Source organism: Melanerpes formicivorus, unplaced genomic scaffold (genome assembly GCF_026170545.1).
Source record: "Melanerpes formicivorus ecotype bairdi unplaced genomic scaffold, bMelFor1.0.p_v2 SCAF_134, whole genome shotgun sequence".
NCBI classification, from domain to species: Eukaryota; Metazoa; Chordata; class Aves; order Piciformes; family Picidae; genus Melanerpes; species Melanerpes formicivorus.
This window is the reverse complement of record NW_027142486.1, coordinates 538,000-548,427: the sequence shown is the minus strand read 5'-3', so window position 1 is coordinate 548,427 and position 10,428 is coordinate 538,000. Positions and strand designations below refer to the sequence as shown.

Sequence of the window (10,428 nt, the reverse complement as noted above, 5' to 3'; positions counted from 1 at the left end):
GAATGCTGGGGAGGGACATCCTAGCATGTCAGGAAATGACAGGACTAGGGAGAATGGAACAAGGCTGGGGATGGGAAGATTCAGGCTGGATGTGAAGAAGAAATTCTTCACTGTGAAAATGGTGAAGCCCTGGAATGGGTTGCCCAAGGAGATGGCCGAGGCCCCATGCCTGGAGGTGTTTAAGCCCAGGCTGGACGAGGCTCTAGCCTGCCTGATCCAGTGTGAGATGTCCCTGCCCATGGCAGTGGTTGGAACTAAATGATCCTTGTGCTCCTTTCCAACCCTGACTCATTCCACGAGTCGATGATTCCGCAGATTTTCTGACTAATTTTGAGTGGTTTTTGTTTGTTTTTCATGTGAGCTATTTTTCATTTTGTAATTAATTTTTTTGCTCCATTTCTTTAATATTTTGAAATCTACAATCACTATAGAGATGAAGGCATCTGAAAATCCTGTTCTCCAGAATATCCAGGCAGATCCAACAGTAATTTGCACGGCTTTTAAAAAAAACAGGTTTTACATGTTTACTAAACGTGAACCAGAAGACACAAAGAGTGCAGATTCTGACAGAGATGTATTTAATGAAAAACCTTCTAAAGAAGAGGCCATGGCAGCCACTCAGGCTGAAGGTCCCAAGAGAGTTTCAGACAGTGCTATTATCCACACAAGCATGGGAGATATTCATATCAAGCTTTTTCCTGTTGAGTGCCCCAAAACGGTGGAAAACTTCTGTGTACACAGCAGAAATGGTTATTACAATGGACACATATTTCACCGTATCATCAAGGGTTTCATGATTCAGACTGGTGACCCAACTGGCACAGGAATGGGAGGTGAAAGTATTTGGGCAGGAGAATTTGAAGATGAGTTTCATTCAACTTTACGACACGACAGACTGTATACTCTCAGCATGGCTAATGCAGGACCAAATACGAACGGATCTCAGTTTTTTATAACAGTGGTTCCAACTCCATGGCTAGACAACAAGCACAGTGTGTTTGGACGGGTGACTAAAGGAATGGAAGTTGTTCAGAGAATCTCAAATGTAAAAGTCAATCCCAAAACCGACAAGCCCTATGAGGACATCAGTATCATTAATATCACAGTGAAGTGATAAAGGAGATGAAGATTCCAGACAGAAGTTCAGCTTCCAGTGGACAAAACAAAAAGAGGGGGGGGGGGGGGGGGGAAAAGCAGCTCAGCTCCAGGAAAAGCTCGGCACCATAGGACCCAAAAAAGGACCTAGAAAGAACAGGAGCATTTTTGAGAATTTCTGGACATAGGAACTGCCAGGACAGAGCAATCACTAGGTGTACTGTTTTTAATGAACCTAAAGTGCCCTGAGATTGTATTCTGGTACTTTTGTATTTTAAAGTGAAAACACCTGGATGTTTTTTACAAAATCTGCTGTTTTTCTTGCATCTCTTCTATGCAAAACTGAAGATCAAACCCCACACCATGCCTCATGATAATGGTTGTCAAATATGATCAAGGTATCATTTGGAAATTGTTCATGCTATTTTCGTCTTTTGTAACTACTTACAGGTTCTAAAAGAATTTTATGGGTAACAGGTTGGACTTGATGATCTTGAAGGTCTTTTCCAACCTGGTTGATTCTGATTCTGTGAAATCTATTTCATTTTTGTTTGATTTCATCACATGGATTTATGGGGGGTTTTTTTATTATTTTTTACGTGTTTGCAATTGTTTTTGTTTAATTTTTTGATTTATTTTCATTTCACTTTTGATTTTGTAAATTCTTTTTATAGTTTTTTTCTTTTTCATTCTAACTTGAGCTGTTTCACGCTTTATGCTGAATGCATTTCTTTTATTATTTGTTTCTTTTTGCTGTTTTATTTCATTTTCAGCTATTATTTTCGATCGTGAATTTATTATTTCGATATGTTTAGTATTTTGACTTTTAATCTAGTTCTTTTGTTTAATCTTTAATTAATTTCAAGTTTTGCTTTTAAATTTATTTCTGTACTGTTTTAATGTGGTTTTTTTCTTCATTGCATTTTATCGTTTTTTTAACCTGTACTTTTTGATTCTTTTTTGTTCACTTTTTGTTTGTTAATTTTGATCTAATTTTGATATCTATTTTATTCAATTAATTTTTGTCATTTTTGTATTTTAATTTTTCTTTGCTCTTTAGATTTTTATTACTATTCTTTTTAACTTACTTTTTGTCATGTTTAATTTATTTCTTTTTTACCTTCTTTATTATAATTTTTATTTTCTTATTGTAATTTTTTAATCTGTATCTTCATTTGTTATTCCAATACAGACTGGAAAAGGGGAAACATTGCCCCCATCTTCAAAAAGGGCAAGAAGGAGGAACCAGGGAACTCCAGGCCAGTCAGTCTCACCTCTGTGCCTGGAAAGATCATGGAACAGATCCTCCTGGAGTCACTACTCGCTCAAAAGAATAGTGAAGAGGTGATTGGGAACAGTCAGCATGGCTTTGCCAAGGGCAAATCCTGCCTGACCAACCTGGTGGCCTTCTATGAGCAGGTGACAAAATTAATAGATGAGGGGAGAGCAACTGATGTCGTTTACCTGGACCTGAGCAAAGCCTTCGACACTGTCCCGCACCACATCCTGGTCTCCAAACTGGTGACACATGGGTTTGATTGGTGGACCACTAGATGGATAAGGAACTGGCTTGATGGCCGCACCCAAAGAGTGGCTGTCAATGGCTCCATGTCCCAGTGGAGGCCAGGGACAAGTGGAGTCCCTCAGGGATCAGTCCTGGGACCTATCTTATTCAACATCTTTGTGGGGGACATGGACAGTGGCATTGAGTGCACCCTCAGCAAGTTTGCTGATGACACCAAGCTGTGTGGTGCAGCAGACACGCTGGAGGGAAGGGAGGCCATCCAGAGGGACCTTGACAGGCTGGAGAGGTGGGCACAAGCCAACCTCATGAAGTTCAATAAGAGCAAGTGCAGGGTCCTGCATCTGGGTCGAGGCAATCCCAGGCACAAATACAGGCTAGGCAGTGACTGGCTGGAGGATAGCCCTGAGGAGAGAGACTTGGGGGTGCTGGTGGACAAAAAGCTCAACATGAGCTCTCAGTGTGCACTTGCAGCCCGCAAAGCCAATCAGATCCTGGGCTGCAGCAGGAGAAGTGTGGCTAGCAGGTCGAGGGAGGTGATCCTCCCCCTCTACTCAGCCGTGGTGAGACCCCACCTGGAGTACTGTGTCCAGTTCTGGAGCCTCTATTACAAGAGGGATGTGGAGGTGCTGGAACGTGTCCAGAGAAGGGCCACGAGGATGATCAGAGGGCTGGAGCACCTCTCCTATGAGGACAGACTGAGGGAGTTGGGGCTGTACAGTCTGCAGAAGAGAAGGCTCCGAGGTGACCTAATTGTCGCCTTCCAGTATCTGAAGGGGGCTACAGGAAGGCTGGGGAAGGACTTCTCAGGATCTCAGGTAGTGATAGGACTAGGGGGAATGGAATGAAGCTGGAGGTGGGGAGATTCAGGCTGGATGTGAGGAGGAGGTTCTTCACCATGAGAGTGGTGAAGCCCTGGAATGGGTTGTCCAGGGAGGTGGTCGAGGCCCCGACCCTGGGGGTGTTTAAGAGCAGGCTGGATGAGGCTCTGTCCAGCCTGATCTAGTGTGGGGTGTCCCTGCCCATGGCAGGGGGGTTGGAACTAGATGATCCTTGTGGTCCCTTCCAAACCTGAATGAAACTATGAAACTATGAAACTATAAATCTTTTCTTTTAATTTCTTTTATTTTTGTAATTTCTTTTTCTTTTTATCTAGTGGTTAATAGCTTATTTTTTATCTTATGTTCTTTATTGTAATTATTTTTTATTTTCCATGTTTATTTCATCTAATCTATTTTCTATTCTAATTTTAATTTTTACTTTTTTATTATATTTTTTAACCTTTTCTATTAATTCTTTTTTATTGTCATTTTTCATTTTAATCTCAACTTTGTATAATTTTTTGTTTGTTTTAATCTAGTAGTCCTGATAATCCTTATTTTCTTTTTTTTGCTAACAATTCTTATGTCTTTTTTTGTTAATAGCTATTCTGTGTTAGTAATCTTTATGATTTTTCAATGTGTCATATTAGTTTTTAATATTTTGTTTTTATTGTTGCTCTTCTTTTTTATTACTATTCTTTATTAGAATAACTTTATTAGAATAAACCAAACCAGGTTGGAAGAGACCTTCAAGATCATCGTGTCCAACCCATCAACCAATCCAACCCACCCAAACAGCTAACCCATGGCACCAAGCACCCCGTCATATGTTATTTAGTACTCTATGTTTTGTATCCAGAGTTTTTTTGGCTACGGCAATCCCATGCAGAGCTACAGGCTGGGGTCGGAGTGGCTGGAGAGCTCCCAAACAGAGAGGGACCTGGGGGTGCTGATCGACAGCCACCTGAATATGAGCCAGCAGTGTGCCCAGGTGGCCAGGAGGGCCAATAGCATTCTGGCCTGCATTAGGAATAGTGTGGCCAGCAGGAGCAGGGAGGTCATAGTGCCCCTGTACTCTGCTTTGGTTAGGCCGCACCTTGAGTACTGTGTCCAGTTCTGGGCTCCTCAGTTTAAGAAGGACATTGAAACACTTGAGCGTGTCCAGAGAAGGGCAACAAGGCTGGTGAAAGGCCTTGAACACAAGCCCTATGAGGAGAGGCTGAGGGAGCTGGGATTGTTTAGCCTGGAGAAGAGGAGGCTCAGGGGTGACCTTATTGCTCTCTACAACTACCTGAAAGGTGGTTGTAGCCAGGAGGGAGTTGGCCTCTTCTCCCAGGCAACCAGCACCAGAACAAGGGGACACAGTCTCAAGCTGCGCCAGGGGAGGTTCAGACTCGAGGTGAGGAGGAAGTTCTTCACCGAGCGAGTCATTCGGCATTGGAATGGGTTGCCCAGGGAGGTGGTTGAGTCATCGACCCTGGAGGCGTTCAAGGGGAGATTGGACGTGGCACTTGGTGCCATGGTCTAGTCATGGGGTCTGTGGTGTCAGGTTGGACTCGATGATCCTCGAGGTCCTTTCCAACCTAAGTGATACTGTGATACTGTGATACTGTGATACTGTTTTTGTGCTTTTGTTATATATTTCTATGTTTGGTTTCTTTTTACTTTTTTTTTAATTATTTTTTGTATTTTTTTTTCTAGTCTATGTCTAAGAAGGAAATATAAAGACATTACCTTAGCTAAGGAATACTTTTTAAAATGAATACCTATTTACTACAAGTCTTAACTATATTACATGGAGCTCCTTTGAAATGCCATGGCACGCAACTAAGAAGGTTTGAACCAAAAGAAATCTTACAATGTGAACTCATTACTAAGTACTTACACCTTACTGCAATTACTATGTACTAGGTATCTGTAACTATAAAATGCTTACCATTCAGTATGCTTACCAGGAAAACTTAGCAAATATCTAAATAACAAATCTCTTAAGGACATTGCAATCAGAAATGAAGAAATTAGCACTGTAACTTTAAATCAGAGCAGAGCTTTGCTTGGCAAGAGTAGTACTAGAAAATCCTGCCTTTTCTGGGGGTGGGGGTAGGGGTGGGTGGCTAGCAAGGTGTGACCTAGTTGCTATTGTTTCCGTATTAGGGTCTTAACGACTTGCAGCCTATCGTGTCTGAACGACCATTGTTCCACCCATACTGGATTATGTTTTTTCCTTTTTAATTTGAGGGTTGGTTGCTGATTAGTAGCCACTACAAAGAAGGAACGGTAACAAGTTTTGCTCCTAGTTGACTTAAGGCTTCTCAGCCCAATAGAGCGACTGGAAGGGTTAACATGTACGGTCTTACAGTGATTGATTTGCTGTAGTTAAAAGCTAATTGCACTGGCTCTTTGCTAACCCAGGTGTGGTGAAGAGGTTATTAAATTTATGAATATGAAATATGAATTATGAAAAATATTATTTTATTATCAAACTATTAATAACCGATGAATCACCAACTTATATACATGTTCTAGTGCACGTTCGTGAAATAGATTCCACAACTGGCTTAGTGTTATGATTATAACGTAATTGAACTATCTATAAACCCTTTCTATATTTATATAACGAAGGGTGCAATTCCGCCGCTTGGCCACTAGATGGAGACTCGGCGGGACGCGGGCGGCTTCTGGCTGTACACAGCAATATTACAATCTTTCTATGCGTCAGCGCTTACTCTGCTAGACGCGGAGACTTTGAACTGAGTGCTAGTGGGTGGAAAGCACGCGGACAATATTCAATTCCCTTCAGACAACAGGGATCGGTCCTGGTCGGGGTCGGTCCGTGGGATCGGCCCTCTAAAGTCGGCTCGCACGGCAGGGCGGGACGACGGTGGCCGGTAGGTGGGCTCGAACGACGGAAGCAAGCGAAGCTACGGGGGTCGGCCCAACCACGGCGGTTCTCGGGGCTGATGCAAACAGCCTCAGGGGGAGAATGCGGCTGTGTTAGGCGGCGGATTCTCTTTACCGAGGTTAAAGGAGCAACAGGACTCTCGTAGTGGTCCCGGGTCCGGTGCAATACAAGCACGAACAATGCTCTGGTTTTCCCTGGAATTCACAGGGCTCAGAGCGGCACTCGGCGGCTCTGAGAGAGCGGCACTCGGTATTGATCAAGTCCCTTCTCCCCGGCAACTGGGCAGATCTTACCCGCGGGGGTTGGTCCAGTCCTCCGGTGGCACGATGGGCTCTTCCGATCGGCACGACTGGTTGTAGCAATGCTGAGCTCCTCAGGCTCAGCGAAGGTCCTCCCTCTGGGCTTCTTCAACGATGCAGAGGCTTCCAGTATGCGTGCATGTATAACAGAAGCTAACAACAATAAGCTCAATGGCAAAGGCTGCAGCTCGAGAGTTACTCTCTCGAGCAAGCACAGAGACAAAGTAAATGAGGGGGCAACGTGTTCACCAACTGGGGCCATACTTATAGATTCCTCGACGCTGGGCTTGACCAATGGGCACTCTCATAAGCAACTGGCTTCAGCCTATAGAAAGCCTGAAGCTAGAATGATGCCCATACTTGGTGTAAGCACAAGCACTGCATGCGCTGGGTGCGTGCAAGCCTGGCTAATGCCTTGGCTTTTGTCGCCCTCCTAGAGGGAGGGGGAACTTGCCCACATGCTGGGACAAGGTTCAGTATTGGGGCATAATGTGCCTTCACCACACCAGGTTGTTTGGATACCTTTTAAACACATGACTTCAACATTTGCCATGAGCAATGGCTAGTGACCATTCCGTTTATGACTAGGTATAATGATGACATCATCTCCAGTATCCATAATAATTGAAAATCGTATAATTTGTCCACAAGGGTGTCTGAGATAAAATCTGTTCCAGTTTTCTCTTTTGGATTTTTAGGGCTAATGAGGTATTAGGCATATCGGTGGAACCTGAGCCTTCTTGCCCTTGGATTCTGTTATAAGTTTTAGGCACTTGGGACTGAGATGGTATTAGCTAAGCAATTTCTGTCCCAACAAGAGTGCTAACAGGAGAGGCAATGGTATAGAGCATAATTTTCATAGCCCAGTCATAATCAGAATGTATTGAACCAGGAATTATAAGAATGCCCTGTCTAAAGGTAGACATCTGCCAGTTAACAGAGCACAGGGTCTGTGACCCAAAGGACCATGCCAGTTAAACTCGACAACGCTTTGCGGAGTCAAAAGGAGATATGCGGCTGTTGCCAGGTCCGCTGTGCGCTGCCAGAGGGGGCTGGGGCGGGGGGGGGGGGGGAAGGGGGAGGGGGAGGGGAAGGTGGGGGGGGGCGCGGTCCAAGGACCCTGGTTTGGTGTCGTCGTGCGGGGTATATTCACGCTGCAGGAGCAGCTTCTGCGACGATCTCGAGTAAAATGATTAGATTTATGACCCTTTCGAGTCTGTCCAACAGTCAGACACTTTAAGGTTTCTCAGAGGCACGATGATTTCAGGACTGCTTCTATGGCCGTGGCTAGATACATTGCTGCTTGTCGATGCCTTCATTCGTTGTGGTCCTGCAGTCATGAGGCAGTGGCACCTGTTGATAAAATGCTGAGAAGCTGTTTAGTTTCTTCATTAGCATTGTCAAATGCCAAAATATCCACATTTCTACCTTCATATCGTGAGTCAGGTCTGAATGAGTATTGAATGCCGTATGTAAGGGATGGTATTGACAAAGAAACCAAGTGTCCCGGTTAGACCCTGCTCAGTAATAAGAAACACAGGCTCAGAGTTATTGTCCTGGATGGTGGACCACCCTTTGATCACTACATCCTGACTTAATTGCAAAACCTTGTCAGGAAGCTGCAATTGTTGATAAGATCTGGCAAAGATCTCGCCCCAATGAGATGGTTAATGGTGACACCTCGTAGAGTCTGCTGGCTGCCGGGGCATGGCTTCTCAGGCATTTGCAAGTGAATTGTCAGTTAATTGAGGAGTTGCAAGGGCTAAGACGGTGTGACTTTCAAGTCTGCTTGCTGCTGAAACTCAGACAGCACTGTCTTACGATGTAACTTTTTTGTTGCAATCAGAATACCATCCATAGACTTATAGATGTCACAAGTCTATGTCACAAGGAGTCTGTTTAAGCGGGAAGAGAGCGCCTTCGGGCTACCCATTGATATCGGTGGGTGGAGTCTGCCTTAATCGATGACTCAGTAGATGCAGACTTTGATAAGTCCTCCGAGTGTGAGCAAATTGTAAAGAAAACGATCCTTCAAATGAATAATAATCAGGTCCCAATTTGTGGGGACTGGGAGTTGGGAGGCCAGGTTGTAAGGCACCCATCTCCTCCATGATCGCTCTCAGACCTCGTAATAAACACCATTTGCTGACATACGTGTGTCAAAAGGGATTAACAAATGTGTTGAAAACAACTGATTGATTGCAGCAGTTGTGTATCCTGACTGTAGCCCATAGGTAGCCATGGCTTGTCTAGCTCCTGTTCAAGAACATTAGTCAGTTCAGATTACCACAGTCATTGTTAACCTTCTCCATCTGTGACTACATTTCCCACAATACCTTTCCACCAGCTCAGCGGGACAGTTCCGTGTCCGTCCCACCTCCCAATCGCCCCATCGGGACTCAATTGAAATCTCCGTCCGAGGCTATATTCTGCTAATGACTGGAATGTAGGGGGCTGGGGGGGTGTAGCCGGTGAAACTGCCGGGGGGAAGGGGCCGCTGGAGCCGTTCCCGCAGCTGCTGTGGGGGTGGCTGTTATCGGTGGTGCGTCGGTCGATGCCGCTTGATCGGAGCCGCTGGTACTCGCGGGGACCATGGGGGGTTGCGGGAGGCATCGCCAGGAGAACTGCCAGAGTGCGGGGCGCTGTTGGGGTGGGCGCTGCCGGGCTGAGCGCTGCCGGGGTGGTGGGGGCCACCATCGGGGCGGCCGGGGCTGGCGGCGGGGCGGGGGTGCAAAAATGCTGTAATAGCGAGCCTGCAAGCGCTCCAGGAGTTCTAGGGCAGAGTTCGCACTGTCCGCCTCCCAAGGCCAAGCCATCGCTGGCGGTATCAGGAAGATGTTGATGAAGGGGATGGGTTTCTCCGCTGGGCGCGGGCGGCTGTGGCGGTGTGCTAATAAACACGGCGGGCTGGCCAAGACGGCGGACGCGGCTAATTCTTTGTCTAATTGCCTCTTCTCCCAGGCAACCAGCACCAGAACAAGGGGACACAGTCTCAAGCTGCGCCAGGGGAGGTTCAGACTCGAGGTGAGGAGGAAGTTCTTCACCGAGCGAGTCATTCGGCATTGGAATGGGTTGCCCAGGGAGGTGGTTGAGTCATCGACCCTGGAGGCGTTCAAGGGGAGATTGGACGTGGCACTTGGTGCCATGGTCTAGTCATGGGGTCTGCGGTGTCAGGTTGGACTCGATGATCCTCGAGGTCCTTTCCAACCTAAGTGATACTGTGATACTGTAATTCTTAATGCGTAGCGACCTCCATTTGATTTCGCGCGCCTTATCAGTCCGATCAGGATTCGCTTCTGCCGCTATTGACGTGGCAGGAGCAGGTTTTTCCATGCAAAAAGGACGGTAATAGAGAGCCACGATTCGTGTAGAAGGAGTAGCGGGCAATTGAAATTGAGGAGGATGCTGACGGAGCGGCAGATGATGTGCAGGGAGAGACGGGGGGGGCGGAGGGCAGGGAGTGCCTTCCGAGTCTCTCTTTCTCGTCTCGGTTAGAACCAAACGCCGCAGCAGCTGAACCGGGAGTAGCCTGCTCTGCTTTTTTTCGATTGCAATGTCCGTGACGATCCGTCACACGGTGCTATAGCGAAAAGCTGCTTGTTTAAGCATTTAGCACCTCATCCCACAGCTGGGCTGCAATTTCGTCCCGTGCTTCGGAAGTAAAAGCTTATTGCCGTGGGGATGACTCTGGGCTCAGGCTAATAGCCCTTTTACGATCCCAGAATTGCCAGTAATACCTCTCACGGAGAGGATAGGTGGAGGGTGTTTAGCACAGCCTCTTCTGTGATG

At 46.1% G+C, this 10,428-nt stretch overlaps 1 protein-coding gene across 1 annotated transcript; it reads left to right on the top strand.

The window, feature by feature from the left end:
* The first annotated feature begins 397 nt into the window (after positions 1-397).
* On the top strand, positions 398-1,178 carry LOC137456623 (peptidylprolyl isomerase domain and WD repeat-containing protein 1). Its single transcript, XM_068168153.1, has one exon. It carries the CDS (start codon positions 434-436, stop codon positions 1,112-1,114), a length of 681 nt encoding a protein of 226 aa, XP_068024254.1. The 5' UTR covers positions 398-433; the 3' UTR covers positions 1,115-1,178.
* The last annotated feature ends 9,250 nt before the right edge of the window (positions 1,179-10,428 follow it).